Raw genomic sequence first — 26,232 nt, 5'->3', positions numbered from 1 at the left:
ACATGCCACTACAAATCCAAACCAAGCCACTAATGAATCCACCCAAAAGCAATGTAATTCCTAAGACTACTGGGCTAAAACCATGTCCCAGCTGCATCTATGTATTCATTTACTTATGTCTGTTTTTGTAGAACAAGTTTCTCTGTTCTACAAAATATTTGTTCAATTATATTTTTTGTCTTAATTGAACATGCTTGCAGACAACTCCAAAGTTCAGAATCCACTGGTCAACCTACAGTCTTAATGTACAGATATGTGAATGTAATCTAATAACAATATTTTAATTAAACTTGATGAGAAAGAACTGAATGATTCTTTAGTTTTTTTGTGTGGTGTGTCGGGGGGGATTTTTCCACTGGTCACTGGTGGATATTATGGGGTGAGGAAAGAGAGGGGGAGGGGATGGGTTCAGACTCGGGGGGGGGGGGGGGGGGGCTGTTCCAGTTGGGCATGGTTGAAGAGTCGTGTGTGGGGAGGGGCATGGGGCAACGTCTACCATCTGTAGGACGGTCTATTGTGCCCAAGTCAAATAGGCTTTCCTTCAACAGACTGACTCCTTCTGTCTCTCTCTCTGCCCCCCCCCCCCTTCCCCTCCCTCCCTCCTAGTTCACAGTTATCACAACGGTGAGGATTAGAGTTGGAGAATTGGTCTGAAGGTAGTAGTACACTCCAAAGCTTCATTAGACATTTTCAGTGGGAAGCACAGCAGTCCTATTGGTCATAGCCTGCCTGTGTTTGTCTGTGTATGCGGTAACCTGTGCACCCCACTTACTCCCCCAACACACTTAAACACACACCCGAGCCCCTGGGGGGGCGGTTGATAATGTGGGGCCCATGTAAAGCCCCTCCCCTCCTGGTGTCACATGCCAGTTGACCCTGAAAGGGGTCAAGGTTCAACACAATAGACTGCATTTTTATTCAACCCCCTCCCTCTTCCCTCCCTATGTCCTCCTTTCATGGCCACCGCGCCCAAATATGGCAGCAGGCAGGGATACATAATTAGATGCGTTTCAATCTGAGGGTGGACGTGAAGCGATTTGCATTTTGGAGGGGCAGGCTGCAGGTTGAAGGTGGACTGGGGTTGCTGATTCCAGAAAGGAGCAGTTAAGGCCCGAGCCAGTGTTCATTTTGGTACTCTTTTTATTTTTAGATTTAGTTTAGTCTTAGTCATTTTGACTAAAATACAATGAAGTCTTAGTCACATTTTTTGTTATTTAAATTATGTTTTAGTTTATTGTCAAAGTGACGAAAACAGTGGGCCATTTTAGTCCACTAAACGCCCTTTCATTTTAGTCACATCACATTTGTATTGCTTCATTTACCTTTAGTAAACATAAATCACTGACTTCCAAACATACATAGCCTTGTCCTACCAACAAATGTTTCTGCATAACCTCCTAATTTCTTCCCAACAGCAGAACTATGACAAACATATATAAGAGTAATCTGGCCATGTAAATTCCTTATCAGCATACATATATATTGCACATTACACACAAAACAGACACACAAAAGTGCAGAGAGAGAGTAGCACAATCATTAGATGGTGCCGCAAAGTATTGGTAAGTAGTATGGGTTGCACCTCCATCACTAGGTCATTGCCATTGTTATCACTGTTCCACAGCCACATTGGTGTCCAAAAGCAGAACCGGGGCTAATGACTGTTTCGTCCAGTGATGTAGTCTAGTTACTAAACCTTGAGTCCGAATCGAGTCCCAAGTCCACTGTGCTCGAGTCCAAGGCAGAGTCGCCAATGATTGAGTCACAGGTCGAGTCCCAGTGCTCGAGTCCTGGTCAAAGTGCTCAAGCCTGAGTCACTGGGTCCCCATTAACTTAAAATAAAATGATTTACATAGTCCGATATAGTGTAGTGGCAAGAGGAATTTAGTCAATAAATTGTTTGCTATCCCTTTTCCTTTCTTTCTGTGCTATATAGACTACTGGTAATGTTACCAGTGCCACGTTCAGTTGCAAAATGTTCTGAACATTGCAGATGGAAATACCATGAATAGAGCAGATGTTCCTTATTCAACATGTCAGAGAGGCATGTTTGTTCTATCTAGCATATTTCTATCTGAATGTTCCAAAACGTTGCGTCCTGCTGAACGTGCCCCAGGTTGTATTTTATGTATTTATTTATTTTTCTTTGTTTTTCCCCAGGTTGTTACCTCATTAGCTACAAGGTGTAGCCTAAACAAATGGTTAATGGTACATCTGCAAGTAGTCTAGTTTTACAGATTGGTCTCATAGAGTAGACGTAACATAGTAAATGTAAATCCAGACACTAGTGTGATATGTTAAGTTTGGTATGGCTACATAAGACATATGGTTACTTAAGGCAGAAATAGGGTGGTTGGAGGGGTGGACGTATAACGCGAACATCTAGCAACCCAAAGGGCGCGAGTTCAAATCTCATCAAAGACAACTTTAGCATTTTAGCTAATGAGCAACTTTTCAACTACTACTACTACTTTTTATCTACTTTGCAACTACTTAGCATGTTAGCTAACGCTAACCTTAACCCTTTTAGTTACCCCTAACATTAACCCTTTAACCTAAACTTAACCTTAACCCTGAACCCTTACCCCTAGCTTACCTAACATTAGCCAGCTAGCTAATGTTAGCTACCTAGCAAGAAATCATAACATATAAGTTTAGAAAATTGGTAACATATTGTACATTTTGCTAATTCGTAACATATAGTACGTTTTTCAAATATGTAACATATAATATGAATTGTAATTCATAACATTAACTACCAAATGGGCGATGGACATCCACAAACTAATACATACTATATGAAACGTAACATATCATACTAAATGTTGTTTCTGATTTTACGTACAAAATAATACGACATGCTCTGACACCAGGTTGCAGCACATTATAATTTGCCATACACTAGTCATGCACTGCAGTCCATCCCATGCATCCCCAATACATTTGTAGTTCAGTCTAAATTCTGCTATTGCAGTCCTTGGCCTTTCTATAGCCTGCAATGTTTCCAAATATTCGATTTTGAGCTGACATCGGACGTGGGAACCGGAGAACCCATTTTCTCTCATTCGGGATGATAATTCTTCATAAATATATGTATTTCTATATATGCCAATTTTATTCAGAGCTGGACACGGTATTGGGCTTTGGCAACTGACCACAGTGCGAGTAGGCACTTGGTTTCTAATTCAACTGGCCAGTGTAATTTTTTTGAGAGGGCGGGACAAACATGACGTCGGCCAAATTCATACACATCGTTGTCCGGACTCGTTTACACTTCAAAGATATCCTTACAAGATGTGTCTTCGACTAACTCTGAAGTTGGTTAATAAAATGTAATCACAATGCGTCTTTTGATTGTCTACTCCTTTCGACAAAGTCTAATCTCTCTCTGCCAGTCATCTCATCAGGTCACCACGATTAAGGCCGATTAAATAACAGAGTTTATTGTTCATTTTTTTATGTGTGTTCTAGAGATGGGATGTGATCCTAGCTGAGTCCGTAGGCAATCAAACAATCACATCTAGTTGACAATGGGCATGACTTTGTCTACATATCATCCACAAACCATTAGCATACAGAGCATGAAAGCAGCAGATGCTATGAGTTTTCGTCCACTGCTCTCTCCATCCTTCTGTTTCTCTCTCCATCCTTTTGTTGCGTTCTGAGGCTTCCATCCACCCTAACCCCAGATGCCCGACTCGACCAACCCCCTTTGTCCTTTAGTGGTGGGCCTGGGTACCGAGGGGGGAGGGGGACTGGGGTGTGTGTGGCAGAGGCCCTTTAAGTCCCCAGGGCCAGCTGTGATGTTCAGAGACTCCCCTCCCCAACACAACACACACGTATTTGTGCCCACGACTGTAGAGTGAGCGGTCATTACTTTTACATAACCTCCTTAAACACCTTACTCTAAGTAGCTCAGAAACAAGCTTAACTGTCAAACCAACAGGGCTCTTAATGACCAAAGCAAAGACGAAATCGGGCCACTATTAATTTCGTCAACAAAAATTGTGGCTAAAATATTCGTCATTTTTCAGTGGCAATTGACTAGACTATAAGTGAGTAAATAGACCTAGAAAAAAATATAACTAAACGAAAATGAGTTTTCATTTCAGTTGACTAAAACAAGATGAGACAATTGTGCACCTCCCATAGTTTGTTCTGGACTTGGGGACTGTGAAGAGACCTCTAGTGGCATGTCTTGTGGGGTATGCATGGGTGTCCGAGCTGTGTGCCAGTGGTTCAAACAGACAGCTCGGTGCATTCAACATGTCAATACCTCTCACAAATACAAGTAGTGATGAAGTCAATCTCTCCTCCACTTTGAGCCAGGAGAGATTGACATGCATATTATTAATGTTAGCTCTCTGTGTACATCCAAGGGCAAGTCGTGCTGCCCTGTTCTAAGCCAATTGCGATTTTCCTAAGTCCCTCTAGGTGGCACCTGACCAAACGACTGAACAGTAGACCAGGTGCGACAAAACTAGAGCCTGTAGGACCTGCCTTGTTGATTGTGCTGTTAAGAATGCAGAGCAGCGCTTTATTATAGAAATACTTTCCCCCATCCTCACTACTGTTGTATCAATATGTTTTGACCATGACAGTTTACAATCCAGGGTAACTCCAAGCTGTTTAGTTTCCTCGACTTGCTCAATTTCCACATTATTTATTACAAGATTTAGTTGAGTTTAATGAAAGTTTTGTCCCAAATACAATGCTTTGAGTTTTTGAAATACTTAGGACTAACTTATTCCTTGCCATCCATTCTGAAACTAACTGCAGCTCTTTGTTAAGTGTTGCTGTCATTTCAGTCGCTGTGGTAGCTGACGTGTGTAGTGTTGAGTCATCCGCATACATAGATACACTGGCTTTACTCAAAGCCAGTGGCATATTGTTAGTAAAGATTGAAAAATGTAAGGGGCCTAGACAGCTGCCCTGGGGAATTCCTGATTCTACCTGGATTTTGTTGGAGAGGCTTCCATTAAAGAATGCCCTCTGTGTTCTGTTAGACAGGTAACTCTTTATCCACAATATAGCAGGGGTGTAAAGCCATAACACATACAGTATCAGTCAAAAGTTTGGACAAACCTACTCATTCCAGGGTTTTTCTTTATTTGTACTATTTTCTACATTGTAGAATAATAGTGAAGACATCAAAACTCTGAAATAACACATATGGAATCATGTAGTAATCAAAAAAGTGTTAAACAAATCAAAATATATTTGAGATTCTTCAAAGTAGCCACCCTTTGCCTTGATGACAGCTTTGCACACTCCCAAGACACCTTGAGTTGAGCCAGCCCCTCCCCCCAGTATATTTCGATCTGTCCCTTAGCTACCCTTTGCCTGGTTAAGAAACACAAGATGCTTTATGAAATTAAAAACAATAGCAGTATTGAGTTTAATAGAAAAACAACAGTTTAGCTATGTTTTCCTCTCTGTTGAGTATCGAGAAGTAGGCTGACTTTGAATTGGTAGGCCTAAGTTGGCTAATTCCACCTGTACCTTTATTAACCTTGGGTAACTGGGCGGTTGGTGAATAGTCTATTTCAGGTGATATATCTGATATGAAAATAATATGTTGGGGGCCTCCCGAGTGGCGCAGCAGTCTAAGCCACTGCATCGTAGTGTGGCTGCGTCACTACAGCCTTGGGTTCGATCCCAGGCTATGTCATTACTGGCTGTGACCGGGAGTCCCATAGGGCATTGTCCAGGTTAGGGGAGGGTTTGGCTGAGGGGGCTTTACTCTGCTCATCACACTCTATCCTTGATAGTTGCAACTGTGCCACTGGCTTTAATTCCAGTTTGTCTACACATTAATAGTTGACATTTTGGATTCACATCTCCATCACAACCAAAAATCTAAGTTAAAGTATAGGATCAAATCAAACTTTATTTAACATTTGTTTTGATTTGATTTAGTCCTATTCTTTAACTTTGATTTTTGGTTGAGGTGGAGACATATCAATTATTAATTTGTAGACAAACTAGAATTAAAGCCAGACTAAGTCAATGGCACAGATGGAACTATCCAAGCAGAAGATAAATCTCCTTCAAATGTCGACATTTGGTTTGCGTTGACAACCAAATACAATTCAATATCACTTTCGAAATACAATAAATAGCCTATTAACTTGTCGACAAGTTAACAAATTATACAGTATGTTGGATTCATGTCTCCAACCCAACAAAAAATAAAAGTTAAAGGGGCAACCTCATAGTGTGGAAATATATATGTAAAACACAAAAAAAATCTAGTTTTTGACTGCACTGGGCCTTTAAAGAATGGGATTAAGTCAGTGGCTCAGATTTAACTATCCAAGCAGTAGATACTGTACATCTCCTTTAAATGTTCATATTTAAAGAAGCTCTCAAAACATACTGTCCAACTGTATACATGAATACCATTGCTTCACAATAAACATATTTGATATATTTACATATATTTTACCATTGCTTCACAAATTAACATAACTTTTGTAATATAGTAAACAGCCTAAAGTTAAGGCTATCTTACACGCTAATGTAACATTCAACATTAAAATGAGAAACCCATCCATGACCACATTTTGAAGTTCCTAAAACTATAAATGTCTTCTTGTCATGTAAAGCATGCAGGTTCAAGACAGAATGCATGGGTCATTGCAGATCTGTGGAGATCTTGAGCGTGTTCGAGGGGATCACTTTTGTCAAGTCAGTGACCATTGTTAGTCACAGCTTTTCACCGTGTGTTGCATTATGAGGATAAAATGTGTCTGACTAGCGCCTACATCGTGATCAAAGGTCATATAGTTTTGACTACAGTTGACTGCAAGTTTCTGCAATTGCTCTTCACCGACTTCATCCTGCAACCATCGCCTGCACTGTGGGAGGCTCTGAACGTGAGCAGAGACTTAACCTAATGTTGCAAGAGTAAAATAAACACCTGAAACTAGATGCCCTACATACTAGTCTTGACTTGAATAAAAAAGATGACGCCTAGTTAACGTCCAAAAGCGGAAGTCGCGTCACAGGCTCTTTTTCCATTTCCCCTGAAAACCAGAACATCTGGTTGTTGGGGATTTTGGCAGAAGGCTTTCAAAGACGTGACTGAAACAGGAACCAACTTTGCTGCAATTCATGTATACAGTGGATGCACAAATGAATGTGATGTTTGAGTCTCACTCTCTCACCAATTGATTGTGCATTAGACTGGGAAAACAAACAAAACTATTGCCTGATGATCATCTGAACTTCCCAATATCTTTCAGTAAGTTTAAATCATACAAACCATACTTCCTTCAGGTTGAAATACTGAATATAGGTGGTAATCTTATTGACCAACGTCTCAACCAAACATGATCCAACTATCCATGTTGAAATTACGTGGTGTGCCCAGCGGGAAGTAATCTTCTCTGATAAGCTGACTGGTAGAGAGAGTATAGGTTTAGAGGTGGAACAGGAGGCCCTGCCTTCAGTGCCCTGGACCCAACCCACTGATCTCATACTGAGAGGTTTAATTTAATCCCTATCCGGAAGACTGGGAGACTTAACCTCTACTTGAGTACCCCCCAGCCATTCCATGTATTGGATTTATTCTAGAACTAGCACACCTGATTTACAGGACGTGTGTGTATGTCTACTTTGTTGGCTGTTCATACCAAGCCTCTAGACCACCCATCCCAGCTAACATTCTAGGGAGAGAGAACGTTTTTGTAATGTTACCCATAATGTTCCCCTGATGTTTGAGTGTCCAGTTTTCTGGAAAGGGAAAGGGGATACCTAGTCAGTTGCACAACTGAATGCATTCAACCAAAATGTGTCTTCCGCATTTAAACCAACCCCTCTGAATCAGAGAGGTGCGGGGGGCTGTAATCATGGTCGCCATGTTCTCAGAATATAAGATATTCATGTTCTCGAAACTTTTCATGGGAACATTGCAAGAACATTCCATGTCTCCTAGGATGTTTAAAACAGGGTCATGTCATGGTCCCCTGTAAGTTTTTGTCTCGCTCCCCCTTCTAGTTCCGGGGACACTCCTAAAGACGTTTTAGGGCGTCGCCTGATGGTCCCAAAGAACATTTCTTCCCTCCAAAAAACGCTTTTCATTACACATCACACCTTGTTACAGTTTCTGAGCCCATCAAGGCCCTGATTGGTGAACCACTGATCCATTCATAGTGCTTTGTCTGTCGGTAAGATAAGGGACACACATTCAGTGCTTTTAACTTACCTACTTTACACACATTGACATACATGATTACATTGTGCATGTTCATTTATACAGTAACACCTCGGATTTAAAGAATGCCTAGAACAATCCCACTGAGCACACACTGGTTGAATCAATGCTGTTTCCACCAATGAGATTATGTTGAACCAATGTGGAATAGAAATTGAATTGACATCTGTGCCCAGTGGGATGTTTCGGGAATAGGGACACCGAGCCAAGCTTTGCCATGTTTAAAGGGTTGAGGCAGGGTCAGCGTCAGAACAAATCAGTTGGGTGGGCACTTCCATGGGGGTGGGAGGGMGGGGMGGGGGGGGGGTTTCACGTTTTATTCACGGAATTGTGCGAGTGCACCATTTAAATGTATTTCATTATATAGTAAAGACATGTCATTTAACTGTAAAAATGAACACAACCAGTCATGTTTTCATCGGATTGTCAAACAGAACACTTAAAAATCTATGTTACCTTCGCATGTTCCCCCAAACAAAATAATACCATCATCCAAACGGTGCACTGTGCACCCACCAACTTTCCTAGATTCCAGTGGTGTAGTGTTATTTTTTTTTAGGTCAGAGAGCGCAATGTAAAAAAAATATAGAAAAATGATGTCATTTCTCAACGTTTGTACTGACAGACTATCGAATATCATTCTAGAATAGGCCTATGCATAACCTATTTCCTCCCATTGCCATGTCTGCCTATGCTCACACATTTGTCTCAATACAATGTTACATTTTTAATACCCCCAAACACCAAGGTTACATACCTCATTTCAAAATAGGCCATCATCCCAGTCAATTGTAAATGACAATTCTTCACGTTTTAGAAGTGCCATGTCCAAACTGCATGCCAGAAATCTGATCTCAATCAGTTTAATGGGAACATGATTTTAGATCTGCTTGAATGACTGTTTCGTGACCGAATTAAAGCAGATGGTGTTAACAAACTATTCACCTTTCTTCTATGCATATTATGTTTCAATCAAAGCATACATCCTGCCTAGTGTCGAGCGCTGTTGAGTTTTGGCTTTTTTTTTGCTGTTGAGCTTCAGATAAGAAATTACCGAGGATGTGGTTTTGGTGTAACATATTTTAAGGACTACCATGCTACAGCATATGCTATTATTTTCAGTTATTTTATGTAAAATACTAACGAATCATTATTTGATCTTGCGAGACATATGATTCAGCCTGGTTCTAACTTTACTAAACCAACACCATTGTGAGAAGTGATACTCTTCTATTTGTAATGACAATAATAATAAGTGATTAGTAGGACTATTATGCGTAGAAAGCAGAACTTGATGAGGTTTATTTTAAGCGATTTGAGCGCCCTTTGAATCGTGGTACTGAAAGGACAGCACCTAAACCAACTGGTCACATATCGTTCCGGATTCCACTACGCAATAGGGGGTCCGTGTTTTTTGGCAGACAGGCGGTGAATTTGGATCCTATATTTTATTGGTGTGGCGATAAGGTTCATGCGGTGGATCAGTTGGTTTGCATACGCAATAGAGGTGGTACGGTTTCTGTAAGCACTCGGACAGAAAGGCGGGTCATGAGTCCCAACCCCAAGTCAAAAACAAACTGTTTTGAGAACAGCCGTTTTAGAAACTCCTGGTAGAATTTTCTGTCTGTGGCTTTTCTTTTTACATCGGTTTTGTCCTGCTTGAAGTGGTCAAGCGTCCAACCGACCGTACTCAGCACACGTCTTTAGTTATTAATCATTCCCACCACCGCCAGAGAGAGAAAGGGAAGAAACCACAATTTACCTATGTATAAGGCTGCTAATAGCTTACATATTTATTAACTTTATCATTCTATCGTTTTCATGGAATTTTAGTTGCAATGAAATAATTCATTACATTTCCCATCAATATTTTTAACAGCTCCGTGATATTCTGCACCGTTCCTCCGCCGGACAGCAGCACTACATCTCTGTATAGCAAGTGGCTTAAACTCTTTCCCAAAGAAAGCATCCGAGCAAGCGAAACAGCGCCCCTTTGTTTTACTATATGTTTCGCACTTTCGGATGCTTTATCTGAGATTGATGTGTCTTTTTGTCGGCAAAGGATGTGTCTCCTCCAAATGAAGTATCAATATTTAAATATTTTATTTGAATGAGGAATGGCAGGCCTGCCCATAACGCCGGTCCTGGGTTGAGGTCTGTCATAACAAGAGCCTATTATCCCGGGAGATAAAGAACCAGGCGGGTTAATTGGTCCTTAGCCTTGCACTGTCTCAGGGCTAAGATTTGATTTGATTTATTAGGATCCCCATTAGCTGACACCAATGGCGTCAGCTAGTCTTACTGGGGTCCAACGAAAAATACATTACAAAATACTTTATAATTTACATACATTTAAAAAGATTAACATGTAGTGTGTGTGTATCTATCAGTTACACATACATGTCAGTACATACACACAAGTAGGTCACAAGGGGGAGAGGCTTGCTTTGTTTTTTAATCTAGGGTTTCTGTTCACTTGTGCTATATAAAGATGGGAGTTCCATGCACTCACTGCTCTGTATAATACTGTACGTTTCCTTGAATTTGTTCTGGACCTGGGGACTGTGAAAAGACCCCTGGTGGCATGTCTGGTGTAAGTTGACTATGCAAACAATTTGGAATTTCCAAGAAGTGACATAGTCAGTCTTTCCTCAACTCTTAGCCAAGAGAGACTGTTCTGGGCCAGCTGCAGTTTAACTAGGTATTTCTTTGCAGCACTTGACCTTATGACTGGACAATAATCAAGATCAGATAAAACTAGAGCCTGCAGGACTTGCTTTGTGGAGTGTGGTGTCAAAAAAGCAGAGCATCTCTTTATTACAGCTAGACCTCTCCCCATCTTTACAACCATTGAATCTATAGGTTTTGACCATGACTGTTTACAATCTAAGATAACACCAAGTAATTTAGTCTCCTCACGTTGTTCAACAGCCACACCATTCATTACCAGATTCAGCTGAGGTCTAGAACTTAGGGAATGATTTGTACCAAATACAATGCTCTTAGCTTTAGTTTATTACTGGCCACCTAAGATGCTTGTGGCAGGCAGTAATCTGGTGGATCTGAGATCAACCAACTGATTCTTCGAGACTACAGGCTGTTTAATCTAATTCACCCACCTTACCCCCACACAGATCAGCACGTGGGGCAGAAAGGCCTGATTTAGAGTCGCATGGGGCAGGAAGGCACGGTAGGCCTTGGTAACCAATAGTCTAAAAGGTAAGCGCTGGAGCATCTGAGGACCTATTTTAATACCACTGCCCCCCCCCCCCCTTCAGCCCAGCTCACCACGAAATGATGTTTGAAGTCATCAATTAAAAAAGGTTACATAGGCCAGTTGGCAGGGGATGGGAGCAAATGCTTTGAAACAGAAGAGTTGCTGCCTGAAAATACTCACCGTTGTTGATCTTTTGGAAAGCGGTTTTGGACAAGTGCAAAATATTGAAGTACAGTAGAGTAGCACCTGTTCTGGCAAGGATAATCCCACACCCAGGTCTTAATGACAACGTTTCAAAACAGCAGAAGTAGATAAAATGACACAGACGTCAAGTGTTTGTAGCTGCAACTGGGGTTTATGTTTCAGCACTCAATCACAGTTATACATGGGGGGGGGGGGCTGTAATGTGCTCTCTACTAAGATTCTGGAAACGTGCACACACAGAGAGTTTGATATGGTAGAACTTAGACCTGAAACCACAAAAAGGTGCAGACAGTGGCTGACAACAGAGGACAGTATAAAACAAACATTAAATCAAACGACAATAGTCCAATCTAAAGACTACAGCAATGGACTCAGGCTTGTACAACTAGGGGTTAATAATGTAACAGCTCTTATTGGTCTGAAATGCGTGTCTTGTTAGTTATCACAAACACGCCGTAATTTCCTTCATATTACAAATCTGTAATACATACATAGGATATTTCATCTTATACATCCAAGTAAAATACCCTTAAGTTAATTATAACATATCCATTCAGAACAAATATAATACATACCATTCTAGTCTAAAATGATAAACAGATGTAAGATTCATTATCTTTACAGACTATCAAGGAAAACATCTCCAAAAGCAGAACATTTAATACAACACGACAGCAGGGTTTTTGAAGGGATAATGACAGCAATCTCATATGTTGACACACATTAAGACGGTAACATCTTGCATAACATCAGAGGAGAGTAGTTATGTAATTACACTTCTGTTTGTGCCAAGGATTAGAGAAATGGCTTTTTGGGTCTTCATAGTTATCATTATCATCACTACCATCATCAAAATACTAAACCCAAATCCTGGAGATTCAAGTAGAGGGTCGAAGGTGAAAATCTTTCTTTGTACAGAAAGAGGAATGTCTCCAAATAGAAATCACACACGTTTAAGACAGCTACTAAATCCATGTAAGATGTTAATACTAGTAAAGGTCTGGTCTTGAGACATGCAGAGTTAGTAGGTTAGTAGGTAAACAAACAACATTGGTTTATCCTAGACTGGACCCAACCACCTTGGAGCTGATACGCGCGCACACAGAGTCTTGTACAGCTAACCTTGTGGGGACACAATTCAGTCCCATTCAAAATCCTATTTTCCCTAACCCCTACTCTTATCGTAACCCTAAAATTAACCCTAGCTCCTAACACCCCTAGAAATAGCATTAAACCTTGTGGGGACTAACAAAATGTCCCCAGTTGGTCAAATATTTGTTTGATTACTATTCTTGTGGGGACTACTATGCTTGTGGGGAATACTGGTCCCCACAAGAATAGTTAAACAAGTCCACACACACACACAATGTTATTGACTCAAGACAGATATAGTCACTAGCGCCACCATTAGAAATGTCCCCCGAGAGAAGATCTACTCTTATCGCTTTTGACTACTAAAAACACCCGCAAACACAAACACACAGTATTAGTATATGATTGATATGTATTATGACCGTGAGATTTGCTGATTGTATTGGAGTTCAGTAACCAGTTGTGTGATTGCCTTTCGCAGGAATCGACTGGTTAGTTGGTTGGTTAGTTGATTGATAGGTTAGTGTGAATTCTCTAGTCTGGTGTAACAACTCTTGATCAGGGTCCAATCAGGTGGGTGAAATACGATGATCTATAAAGTGCACAAGATGCTTGATGCTAGCTAGCTGAAGAGAATGACTTTGTACAGGACAACCTCTGACCTTACAGACAGGATCAAAAGCAGAGGTTACTGCATATATAGGGAAAAGGACTCATATCAGACAGGTCCAAGTATGTGATAAAACTGCAGCAGGTCTTTAGTATGGGATCTGGTTCTGGTAATACTGCAGCATATCGTAGGTCTTGCTCCTGAATAAAGACAGAGAAAACAGACAGTTAGCATGTGTATAGACAGTTAGTTAGCATGTACAGTTGAAGTCGGAAGTTTACATACACCTTAGCCAAATACATTTAAACTCAGTTTTTCACAATTCCTGACATTTAATCCTAGTACAAATTCCCTGTCTTAGGTCAGTTAGGATCACCACTTTATTTTAAGAATGTGAAATGTCAGAATAATAGTAGAGAGAATGATTTATTTAATATTTTACTTCTTTCATCACATTCCCAGTGGGTCAGAAGTTTACATACACTCAATTAGTATTTGGTAGCATTGCCTTTAAAATATTTAACTTGGGTCAAACGTTTCGGGTAGCCTTCCACAAGCTTCCCACAATAAGTTTCTCCTGACAGAGCTGGTGTAACTGAGTCAGGTTTGTAGGCCTCCTTGCTCGCACACGCTTTTTCAGTTCGGCCCACACATTTTCTATAGGATTGAGGTCAGGGCTTTGTGATGGCCACTCCAATACCTTGACTTTGTTGTCCTTAAGCCATTTTGCCACAACTTTAGAAGTATGCTTGGGGTCATTGTCCATTTGGAAGACCCATTTGCGACCAAGCTTTAACTTCCTGACTGATGTCTTGAGATGTTGCTCCAATATACCCACATCATTTTACTTCCTCATGATGCCATCTATTTTGTGAAGTGCACCAGTCCCTCCTGCAGCAAAGCACCCCCACAACATGATGCTGTCACCCCCGTGCTTCACGGTTGGGATGGTGTTCTTCAGCTTGCAAGCCTCCCCCTTTTTCCTCCATACATAACGATGCTCATTGTGGCCAAACAGTTCTATTTTTGGTTCATCAGACCAGAGGACATTTCTCCAAAAAGTACGATCTTTGTCCCCATGTGCAGTTGCAAACCGTAGTCTGGCCTTTTTATGGCGGTTTTGGAGCAGTGGCTTCTTCCTTGCTGAGCGGCCTTTCAGGTTATGTCGATATAGGACTCGTTTTACTGTGGATATAGATACTTTTGTACCCGTTTCCTCCAGCATCTTCACAAGGTCCTTTGCTGTTGTTCTGAGATTGATTTGCACTTTTTGCACCAAAGTACGTTAATCTCTAGGAGACAGAACGAGTCTCCTTCCTGAGTGGTATGACGGCTGCGTGGTCCCATGGTGTTTATACTTGCGTACTATTGTTTGTACAGATGAACGTGGTACCTTCAGGCATTTGGAAATTGCTCCTAAAGATGAACCAGACTTGTGGAGGTCTACAATTCTTTTTTCTGAGGTCTTGGCTGATTTCTTTTGATTTTCCCAAGATGTCAAGCAAAGAGGCACTGAGTTTGAAGGTAGGCCTTGAAATACATCCACAGGTACACCTCCAATTGACTCAAATTATGTCAATTGACCTATCAGAAGCTTCTAAAGCCATGACATCATTATCTGGAATTTTCCAAGCTGTTTAAAGGCACAGTCAACTTAGTGCAAGTAAACTTCTGACCCACTGGAATTGGYATACAGGGAATTATAAGTGAAATAATCTGTCTGTAAACAATTGTTGGAAAAATGACTTGTGTCATGCACAAAGTAGATGTCCTAACCGACTTGCCAAAACTATAGTTTGTTATCAAGACATTTGTGGAGTGGTTGAAAAACGAGTTTTAATGACTCCAACCTAAGTGAATGTAAACTTCCGACTTCAACTGTATAGCATGTGTATACACAGTCAGCATGTACAGTGCATTCGGGAAAAGCATTCAGACCCCTTGACTTTTTCCAAATTTTGTTTTGTTACAGCCTTATTCTAAAATAGATTAAATTAACACGTTTCTCATCAATCTACACAGAATACCCCATAATGACAAAGCGAAAAACATCGTAAAAAAGAAATAATAATCTACATTTATTAAAAACAAAAAACAGAAATACCTTATTTACATAAGTATTCAGACCCTTTGCTATGAGACTCGAAATTGAGCTCAGGTACATCCTGTTTCGATTGGTCATCCTTGAGATGTTTCTACAACTTGATTGGTGTCCACCTGTGGCAAATTCAATTGATTGGACATAATTTGGAAAGGCACACACCTGTCTATATAATGTCCCACAGTTGACAGTGCAAAAAGAGCAAAAAACAAGCAATAAGCTCAAAAGGAATTGTCCGTAGAGCCCCGAGACAGGATTGTGTCGAGGTACAGTAAGGGAACCAAAAAATGTCTGCAGCATTCAAGGTCCCCAAGAACACAGTGGCCTTTATCATTCTGAAATGTAAAAAGTTTGGAGCCACCAGGACTCTTCCTATAGCTGGCCGCCCAGCCAAAGTGAGCAATCAGGGGAGAAGGGCCTTGGTCAGGGTGGTGATCAAGAACCCGATGGTCAATCTGACAGAGCTCCAGAGTTCCTCTGTGGAGATGGGAGAACCTTCCAGAAGGACAACCATCTCTGCAGCACTCCACCAATCAGGCCTTTATTGTAGAGTGGCCAGACGGAAGCCACTCCTCAGTAAAAGGCCCATGAGAGCCCGCTTGGAGTTTGCCAAAAGGCACCTAAAGATTCTCAGACCATGAGAAACAAGATTCTCTGGTCTGATGAAACCAAGATTGAACTCTTTGGCCTGAATGCCAAGCGTCACATCTGGAGGAAACCTGGCACCATCCCTACGGTGAAGCATGGTAATGGCAGCATCATGCTGTGGGGATGTTTTTCAGTGGCAGGGACTGGGAGACTAGTCAGGATCGAGGGAAAGATGAACGGATCAAAGTACAGAAAAATCCTTGATGAAAACCTGCTCCAGAGTGCTCAGACTGGTGTGAAGATTCACCTTCCAACAGGACAACGACCCTAAGCACACAGCGGCTTCGGGACAAGTCTCTGAATATCCTTGAATGGCCCAGACAGAGCCCGTACTTGAACCCAATCTAACATCTCTGGAGAGACCTGAATATAGCTGTGCAGTGACGCTCCCCATCCAACCTGACAGAGCTTGAGAGGATCTGCAGAGAAGAATGGGAGAAACTCCCCAAATACAGGTGTGCCAAGCTTGTGGCGTCATACCCAAGAAGACTCAAGGCTGTAATCACTGCCACGGGTGCTTCAACAAAGTACTGAGTAAAGGGTCTGAATACTTTTGTTAATGTGATATTTCAGTTGTTTATTTTTTATATATTTGCAAAAATTGCAAAAAACTGTTTTTGCTTTTTCATTATGAGGTATTGTGTGTAGATTGATACTATTGAATCCATTTAATAATGGTTGTAACATAACACAATGTGGAAAACGTCAAGGGGTCTGAATACTTTCCGAATGCACTGTATAGCATCTGTATACAGTTAGTTAGCATGTATAGCATTTGTATACAGACAGTTAGTTCGCATGTATAGCATGTGTATATAGACTGTTAGCCGGTATGTATAGCATGTGGATATAGACTGTTAGCCGGTATGTATAGCATGTGGATATAGATAGTTAGCATGTGTATAGATGTTTCTGGTTATTGAGATGGGGTTATAGGAGTGAGGGAAGGACCTAGAGACTGGAAAGGGACAGGGCCATAGAGTGAGGGAAGGCGCTAGAGACCGGAAAGGGACAGGGTCATAGAGTGAGGGAAGGCGCTAGAGACCGGAAAGGGACAGGGCCATAGAGTGAGGGAAGGCGCTAGAGACTAGAAAGGACCTAGAAACTTGAAAGCACCTAGAGACTGGAATGGGACAGAGCCTCTAGTGTTACCTGCTGCTGAGGAAGCAGCTCTGGATGACCTTGATGATGTAAGCGGCCGCCTCCTTCTCACTCATACTGGGGTTGAACCGCTGCCTGTGATCCCAAACACACATTCAGAAATGGTCAAAAGAGACTTTGCAAAAATGTAATCTATGCGCCCATGCAGTTTATTGATGTACTGACTTGAGCAGTTTGATGGTCTGTCCTCTGAAGCATGGTAGTCCAGTGTCCAGCATCAAAGTGACCAGAGACACCACCGCGTCCATGTAGGGCCTGACGCAGAGAGGAGACAAAAAAAACAAAATAAATTCAGATTAACCCAAAAGAACGACAGTTTAGATGCAAATAAGATTGAGACACGCCCACCAATAAGATTGAGACACACTTACCTGACAGCCAGGTACCCCCTGACACACATCTCCATGAACCATTTGAAAGGAGTGGCTTCCATCTTGCCTCCCATGATCATCACCATCTCATCAGTCAGCTTGATGTCCGGCTCCCAGCCCAGGTTACCACCAGGAGAACTCTCAAACATGAAGCCAAAGTCTGAAAGTACATTTTTTTTTTTAGACAACTCATATACAGTGTGGGACTAAAATGATTGACACCCTTGATAAAAGATGAGCAATAAATGACTGTATAAAATAAATAAACTCAAATACTGAGCTGTATTGGATGTAAAAACAATTTGGGAAATTGTATTTTATACTAACACAATTACTCAGAGAAATAGATTTTGTTTAAACAAGTAATATTAGTTTTTCCCTAAAAAAGATATGAGTCAAAATTATTTACTTTCCCTCTCACCATTACCCATAACGGGAGGTTAGCGTGTCTTGGGGGTATGATCTGTGACCCTTTCTCACTCATAAGGGCTGATTTCAAGGTTTTACTACTAACCTACAAAGCATTACATGGGCTTGCTCCTACCTATCTTTCCGATTTGGTCCTGCCGTACATACCTACACGTATGCTACAGTCACAAGACGCAGGCCTCCTAATTGTCCCTAGAATTTATAAGCAAACAGCTGGAGGCAGGGCTTTCTCCTATAGAGCTCAATTTTTATGGAATGGTCTGCCTACCCATGTGAGAGACGCAGACTCGGTCTCAACCTTTAAGTCTTTACTGAAGACTCATCTCTTCAGTGGGTCATATGATTGAGTGTAGTCTGGCCCAGGAGTGTGAAGGTGAACGGAAAGGCTCTGGAGCAACGAACCGCCGTTGCTGTCTCTGCCTGGCCGGTTCCCCTCTCTCCACTGGGATTCTCTGCCTCTAACCCTATTACAGGGGCTGAGTCACTGGCTTACTGGTGCTCTTRCATGCCGTCCCTAGGAGGGGTGCGTCACTTGAGTGGGTTGAGTRACTGACGTGATCTTCCTGTCTGGGTTGGCGCCCCCCCTTGGGTTGTGCCGTGGTGGAGATCTTTATGGGCTATACTCGGCCTTGTCTCAGGATGGTCAGTTGGTGGTTGAAGATATCCCTCTAGTGGTGTGGGGGCTGTGCTTTGGCAAAGTGGGTTGGGTTATATCCTGCCTGTTTGGCCCTGTCCGGAGGTATCATCGGATGGGGCCACAGTGTCTCCTGACCCGTCCTGTCTCAGCCTGCAGTATTTATGCTGCAGTAGTTTATGTGTCGGGGGGCTAGGGTCAGTCTGTTATATCTGGAGTACTTCTCCTGTCTTATCCGGTGTCCTGTGTGAATTTAAGTATGCCCTCTCTAATTCTCTCTCTCGGAGGACATGAGCCCTAGGACCATGCCTCAGGACTACCTGGCATGATGACTCCTTGCTGTCCCCAGTCCACCTGGCCGTGCTGCTGCTCCAGTTTCAACTGTTCTGCCTGCGGCTATGGAACCCTGACCTGTTCACCAGACGTGCTACCTGTCCCAGACCTGCTGTTTTCAACTCTCTAGAGACCGCAGGAGCGGTAGAGATACTCTAATGATCGGCTATGAAAAGCCAACTGACATTTACTCCTGAGGTGCTGACTTGTTGCACCCTCGACAACTACTGTGATTATTATTATTTGACCATGCTGGTCATTTATGAACATTTGAACATCTTGGCCATGTTCTGTTATAATCTCCGCCCGGCACAGGCAGAAGAGCCTGGTTCCTCTCTAGGTTTCTTCCTAGGTTTTGGCCTTTCTAGGGAGTTTTTCCTAACCAACGTGCTTCTACACCTGCATTGCTTGCTGTTTGGGGTTTTAGGCTGGGTTTCTGTACAGCACTTTGAGATATCAGCTGATGTAAGAAGGGCTTTATAAATAAATTTGATAATTCACGATTCATTCAAGATTATTCATAATCATGGTAGCATCCACATTAATTTAGAAGTGTTAAGAAACATTATGTTCTTATTTACAATAAAAGTGACTCCAAAATGACACAATACATGACTTACCATTAATTTCTATTGGGCACAAAATACATCAGAAAAACAACCAAAACAAACCGCAAATGCATCCAACAAATATTAAACTTTTGACAACTTTATTTATAAGAATCTTTAGGGGTTCTAACTTGAAATATACTTATTATACTTATTCCAGTCACGATATTATAACTTATTGATTACGTCACATGTATTCTATTGGTGTTAGGGGTCAATGAAGAGTGAATAGGAACTTTGTGAATGGAAATTTACTGTGAGAGAAAAGGAAAACAGTATATGACCCCGGTCTGTCGAGTAAGGTGAACAGGATGTCACTGATAAACATCATGGAGAAGTGACTGGATAAAGAGGAACTGATACGAGACTGTTTGACCAGAGCAACAGTTGGGCAACACATCAGAAGTTCCAAGAAGTTGTACCCCTACTCTCGTCATGACATATAAATGGTTGTTCGATCATGTGCAAAGTGTGCTTGCAGCTGAGGCACGCAGTGGGTTGAATAAAATTGGTCTGAGCTTTCACTAGTCGTCCGTTTGAGTCTTCACTCTGTTTGTACAATCATTTTGGCCCCTACCTTTTTGAAAATATTTTTTTATTACTTGTTAAACAAAATCTCTTTCTCTGAGAAGTTGTATTAGTATAAAATAATATAATTCTCCCTTTTTTTTACCTCAGTATTTTAATTATTTCTCATCTTTATCAAGTGTCCATCATTTCAGACCCCACTGTAAATTAAATTAATATCTTTATTGTCCCGAAGATAAATAATGTGTCCCTTGCTACATTAAATTAATGATTGTGTGGATGAGGTTAAGGATGACTGATTGTGTACCAATATGGACTATGTTATGGATGATTTTGTACCTATGTGGATGAGGTGTCCCTTGCTGTCCAGCATGATGTTCCCGTTGTGTCTATCTTTGATTTGCAGCAGAAAGAGCAGCAGGCTGTAGGCTGCCATACTACGGATGAAGTTGTACCTCGCCTGGAAAGTGTGGGCGACGGAGAGAGAGAATAGGTTGCGCCTTCTGTGCACAATGTTGGTGAGGTAAAAGACTTGATGTATACTAAGGCAACTGTTCCATTTTAAATGTCAAGAGACACACAGTGCCTTTAGAGAGTATTTTGTTGGGTTACAGCCTGAATTCAAAATCGATTAAATATTATTTCTCTCTCACCCATCTACACACAATATCCCATAATGACAAAGTGAAAACATGTTTTTAGACATTTTAGCAAATGTATTGAAACTTAAATACAGAAATATCATTTACAGCTGTGAGTCTTTCTAGGAAAGTCTAAGAGCTTTCCACACCTGGATTGTGCAACATTTGCCCATTATTATAAAAAAAAAAATATTCATGCTCTGTCAACTTGATTGTCGATCATTATCAATGCTAGACAACCATTTTCAGGTCTTGCCAAGTAGATTTAAGTTAGTTTTAACTCAACCACTCAGAATCATTCACTGTCTTCATGGTAAGCAACTCCAGTGTAGATTTGGCCTTGTGTTTTAGGTTACTGTCCTGCTGAAAGATCTCCCAGTGTCTGGTGGAAAGCAGACTGAACCAGGTTTTCCTCCAGGATTTTCCCTGTGCTTAGCTCCATTCTGTTTCTTTTTTATCCTGAAAAACTCAGTCCTTAACAATTACAAGCATATTCATGACATGATGCAGCCAAAACTATGCTTGAAAATATGGAGAGTGGTACTCAGTAATGTGTTGTATTGGATTTGCCCCAAACATAACACTTCGTATTCAAGATAAAAAGTGAATTGCTTTACCAAATCTTTTGCAGTATTACTTTAGTGCCTTGTTGCAAACAGGATGCATGTTTTGGAATATTTTTATTCTGTACAGGCTTCTTTCCTTTCACTCTGTCATTTAGGTTAGTATTGTAGAGTAATTACAATGTTGTTAATCCATCCTCAGTTTTCTCCTATCACAGCCAAACTCTGTAACTGTTTTTAAGTCACCATTGGCCTCATGGTGAAATCCCTGTGCTGTTTCCTTCCTCCCCGGCAAATTAGTTAGGAAGGATGCCTGTATCTTTGTAGTGTCTGGGTGTAGTGAGTCCATGCAACTTATTAAGGAAATGTTTACTCCTGAACATATATAGGCTTGCCATAACAAAGGGGTTGAATACTTATTGACTGAAGACATTTCAACTGTACATTTTTTATTAATTAGTAAAAATCTCAAAAAAACTAATTCTACTTTGACATTATGGGGTATTGTGTGTAGGCCAGTGACCAAAAAAATCTCAATTTAATGATTTTTAAATTCAGGCTGTAACAACAAAATGTGAAAAAGGTTAAGAGGTGTGAATACTTTCTGAATGGACTGTAAGTATAGTGCTAAATAAGTGAAAAAAATATCACAGTGGGTCAGGTCAGGGATGAAGGTTCAGGGGTTGGGGGACAGTCATCTCACCTTCTGAAAGGCCAGAGTGGACTCATCTCCGTACTGGTTCCTGAAATAGTCGTACATCCCAAAGTCCGTCTGTCTGCCCAGCTGGTCACGGGACTTACAGTCTGGGATACACTCGATCACACCACACTGGACATCGAGAAAGATACAGGGAAACCATTACTGTGATGCTACACAGCACAGAGTAACAAGACAAAGGGTAAGGTCTAAGGCCTAGGGTGTAGACCACCCCAACTTGTGAGCAAAACATTTTAGCGGCCCCCCTCTTGACAGCGGAAAGTAAAAATAGAAGTTTTAGAGCAGATTTCTGCGATTCTACACATTTTAGCATGGGGCGCAGAGAAGATTTTACAAGTTTCTAACTAATTTCATGCAAATCTAAAAATGTTGATATGGGGCAGAGAGAATAATTAAAATGTTATTGGTCACATACACAGATGTTAATGCGAGTGTAGCGAAAAATGCTTGTTTATATAGTTGGCCTAGACTAATTTACCAATAAAAAAAATCTTTGCCGACATGCTGATGCACGACAAAATGTTGAAATTACACCTGGTGTACTCCACTATTCTAACTCTGAACAGTAAGTTGAGATTGCGACAGGGTGAAAAAAAAAAAAAAGTCACGGTCTCAACTTACTGTTCGGAGTTAGAATAGTGGAGTACACCAGGTGCAATTTCGAAATTGATCCGTGGGCCTGCAAAAAGGGGTGTAGAGGGTATTCTTACCCCGGGGGCAGTAGCCACCACTCTGTAGGGAAACACAAACAGATCCAGTCCCACCAGCTGGAAGATGTTCTTAAACAGACCAATGATCTGGAGAGCCAGCATGTCCTGGAGGGACGAAGAGAGAGGAGGGAAAGAAAAGAAGGTATGGAGAGAATACAATTATCAAAAAATGCTGACATTTTGTGTTGTTTTTAAAGTGCTGTGTGTAAAATATGCTTGTGGTGTGTGTATGTGTCTGTCTGTCGTACCTGTCTGCAGTCGTCGCCCACTTTAAAGATGGCAGCTTGCCAGACGATCCTGCGAGCTACTTCTTCGCTGTCCTCCACGTCCTGGGAGTCAGTCTGACAACGCAGACCCTCCTTCTCCAGCTCACTGACCCCACAACGCTTCACCTTGAACTTAGCTAGGTACGGGGCCTTGGCAGCACTGGGGGAGACCAGAGACAGCAGTCAGATATACAGTGCATTCAGAAAGTATTCAAATCCCTTCCAATTTTCCACATTTTGTTACGTTACAGCCTTATTATAAAATGGATTCAATTAATTATTTTCCTCATCAATCTACACACAAAACCTCATAATGACAAAGCGAAAACAGGTTTTACGAAATGTATTAAATATAAAAAAACTGAAATAGCTTATTTACATAAGTATTCAGACCCTTTGCTATGAGACTCAAAATTGAGCTCAGGTGCATCCTGTTTCGATTGATCATCCTTGAGATGTTTCTGCAACTTGTTTGGAGTCCAGCTGTTGTAAATTCAATTGATTGGACAAGATTTGGAAAGGCACACCCCTGCCTATATTAGGTCCCACATTAGACAGTGCATATCAGAGCAAAAACCAAGCCATGAGGTCAAAGGAATTGTCTGTAGAACTCCGAGACAGGATTGTGTTGAGGCACAGATCTGGGGAAGGGTACCAAAAAATGTCTGCACTATTGAAGGTCCCCAAGAACACAGTTGCCTCCATCGTTTTTAAATGGAAGAAGTTTGGAACCACCAAGACTCTTTCTAGTGCTGGCCGCCCAGCCAAACTGAGCAATCGGGGGAGAAGGGCCTTGGTCAGGGAGGTGACCAAGAACCCGATGGTCAATCTGACAGAGCTCCAGAGTTCCTCTGTGGAGATGGGAGAACCTTCCAGAAGGACAACCATCTCTGCAGCACTCCATCAATCAGGCCTTTATGGTAGATTGGCCAGACGGAAGCCACTCCTCAGTAAAAGGCACATGACAGCCCGCTTGGAGGTTTTCCAAAGAGCACCTAAAGGACTCTGACCATGAGAAACAAGATTCTCTGGTCTGATGAAACCTAGATTGAACTCTTTGGCCTGAATGCCAAGCGTCACGTCTGTAGGAAACCTGGTACTATCCCTACGGTGAAGCATGGTGGTGGCAGCATCATGCTGTGGGGATGTTTTTCAGCGGCAGGGACTCGGAGACTAGTTAGGATCGAGGGAAAGATGAACAGAGCAAAGTACAGAGAGATCCTTGATGAAAACCTGCTCCAGAGCGCTCAGGACCTCAGACTGGGGAAAAGGTTCATCTTCCAACAGGACAACGACCCTAAGCACACAGCCAAGACAATGCAGGAGTGGCTTCGGGACAAGTCTCTGAATGTCCTTGAGTGGCCCATCCAGAGCCTGGACTTGAACCCGATCGAACATCTCTGGAGAGACCTGAAAATAGCTGTGCAGCGACGCGCCCCGTCCAACCTGACAGATCTTGAGAGGATATGCATAGAATGGGAGAAACTCCCCAAAAACAAGTGTGCCAAGCTTGTAGCGTCGTACCCAAGAAGACTCAAGGATGTAATCACTGCCAAAGGTGCTTCAACAAAGTACTGAGTAAAGGGTCTGAATATTTGTGAATGTGATATTTCAGTTGTTTATTTTTAATACATTTGCAAAAATGCCTAAAAACCTGTTTTAGCTTTGTCATTATGGGGTATTGTGTGTAGATTGATGAGGGAAAAAAACAATTTAATCAATTTTAGAATAAAGATGTAACGTAACAAAAATGTGGAAAAAGTCAAAGGGTCTGAATACTTTCCAAATGCACAGTACATCCTGTGAGATAGCTGAAGGAAAAGAAAAGATATCCACATACCATTGAATGCTCCTGTGTACTTTATTGCGATGTTTCAACTGGAAGGTCTTTGTCAGGCATGAAATCAATCAATCAAATTAATAAAATCAGTGAGTGAGTACCTCTGCATGGGTGTTCCAGACTTGTAGTCGATGTCCAATACGATGGCCTCTGGGTTACTGGGCAGATAGCAGCCTGGAGGATGGCCACCAGTGGAGGACAGACATACACAGTCAGACACACATACCTTACACTACTGCTTCCACGTAGCACAATCACAGATATAGGAATCAACTGCTTACAGAGGTCAAAACACCTTGGGTAAAACTATTCATACATTTACAATACACCTCACTGTAATCAAACACGCACCCGCACAGACATAGGTATTTCATCATTTGGGCAAAAGTCCGTCCTCCACCCTCTGTCCTGTGACCCGGAAACCGATAAGTGTCATGTATATCCTACCTGAGTCCTTCGCGGAAGAGTTTAAAAAAACATCTACCACACCCCCTTTGAAACCAGCTTTTGAAAGCATGCACACGTTTTAAACATGCTATTTATTGTTTTATCTATAAAATGTCTTGCACAAGTAACTTCACTTGATTTTCATCACTTCACACATTGATTTTGGGATCCATCCCCTGTAAACGTCATTTGCCTGATGACGCGCGGGTGGAGAAGGAGTCTCATTTCATACAAGCTCATTTTTCACCAAGGTTCCCTCTCCTCAATTACCTTTGACCTTTTAAAAAACATTTATTTTATTTATTTTTTTAAATGGAGGAGAGGACGCAGGAGTTGAGCAAATCCAATTAAGGAAAGGCTGTTGTACCACAGATGTGTCCTAGCTGTTGTTACCTGGCTGGACTTTGATGTCAGACAGAGCCTTGAGACAGGCCCTCTTCCTCTCATCTCCCTTTGGGGTGGGCCTGAAAAACACCAACACTTCAATGTCCAAAAACTTAACTGGTTAACAGTAGTGGACTATATAAGGATGGGTGTTAGTCTCACTTAATGATTGCAGATACGTTGGTGATTTTGTCAAAGAAGTCAAACTCTCTCTGGAAGAAGTCTTTAGCTGCACCAGACTGAGCACCTATTATCTCCTCAACCATCTCCTCCAACAGATCCCCGATGTCGGCTACACGGAGAAACAGAGAGAGAGAGAGAGACAGAGAGAGGGGGAAAGAGAAAGGAGTGGTAAGAGTGAGTGTGTATGTGTGTACATATGCGCGTGTGTGTACGTACAGTCACGGCCAACATTATTGATAAAGATGAGCAAAGAAAGACTGTATAAAATCAATTATAAAAACACTGAGCTGCAGTGTATTTTATGTTCTAAAAAACAGGGAAATTAT

At 41.6% G+C, this 26,232-nt stretch overlaps 1 protein-coding gene across 1 annotated transcript in view; it reads right to left on the bottom strand.

The window, feature by feature from the left end:
* Nucleotides 1–13,046: 13,046 nt before the first annotated feature.
* Nucleotides 13,047–26,232, bottom strand: part of pi4kaa (phosphatidylinositol 4-kinase, catalytic, alpha a) — a 38,303-nt gene continuing 25,117 nt past the window's right edge. Inside the window, exons 41-51 of the mRNA XM_070441054.1 lie at nt 25,886–26,015; nt 25,733–25,803; nt 24,994–25,066; nt 23,035–23,212; nt 22,787–22,891; nt 22,062–22,187; nt 20,494–20,614; nt 17,623–17,782; nt 17,417–17,506; nt 17,243–17,326; nt 13,047–13,541 (exon numbers count right to left, since the gene is read on the bottom strand). Of these exons, the coding sequence (XP_070297155.1) occupies nt 13,490–13,541; nt 17,243–17,326; nt 17,417–17,506; nt 17,623–17,782; nt 20,494–20,614; nt 22,062–22,187; nt 22,787–22,891; nt 23,035–23,212; nt 24,994–25,066; nt 25,733–25,803; nt 25,886–26,015 (1,190 nt within the window). The 3' untranslated portion in view covers nt 13,047–13,489. The remainder of the gene's footprint in view (nt 13,542–17,242; nt 17,327–17,416; nt 17,507–17,622; nt 17,783–20,493; nt 20,615–22,061; nt 22,188–22,786; nt 22,892–23,034; nt 23,213–24,993; nt 25,067–25,732; nt 25,804–25,885; nt 26,016–26,232) is intronic.

Source organism: Salvelinus sp. IW2-2015, linkage group LG4q.1:29 (assembly GCF_002910315.2).
Source record: "Salvelinus sp. IW2-2015 linkage group LG4q.1:29, ASM291031v2, whole genome shotgun sequence".
NCBI classification, from domain to species: Eukaryota; Metazoa; Chordata; class Actinopteri; order Salmoniformes; family Salmonidae; genus Salvelinus; species Salvelinus sp. IW2-2015.
This window is presented reverse-complemented; position numbering and strand designations above follow the sequence as displayed.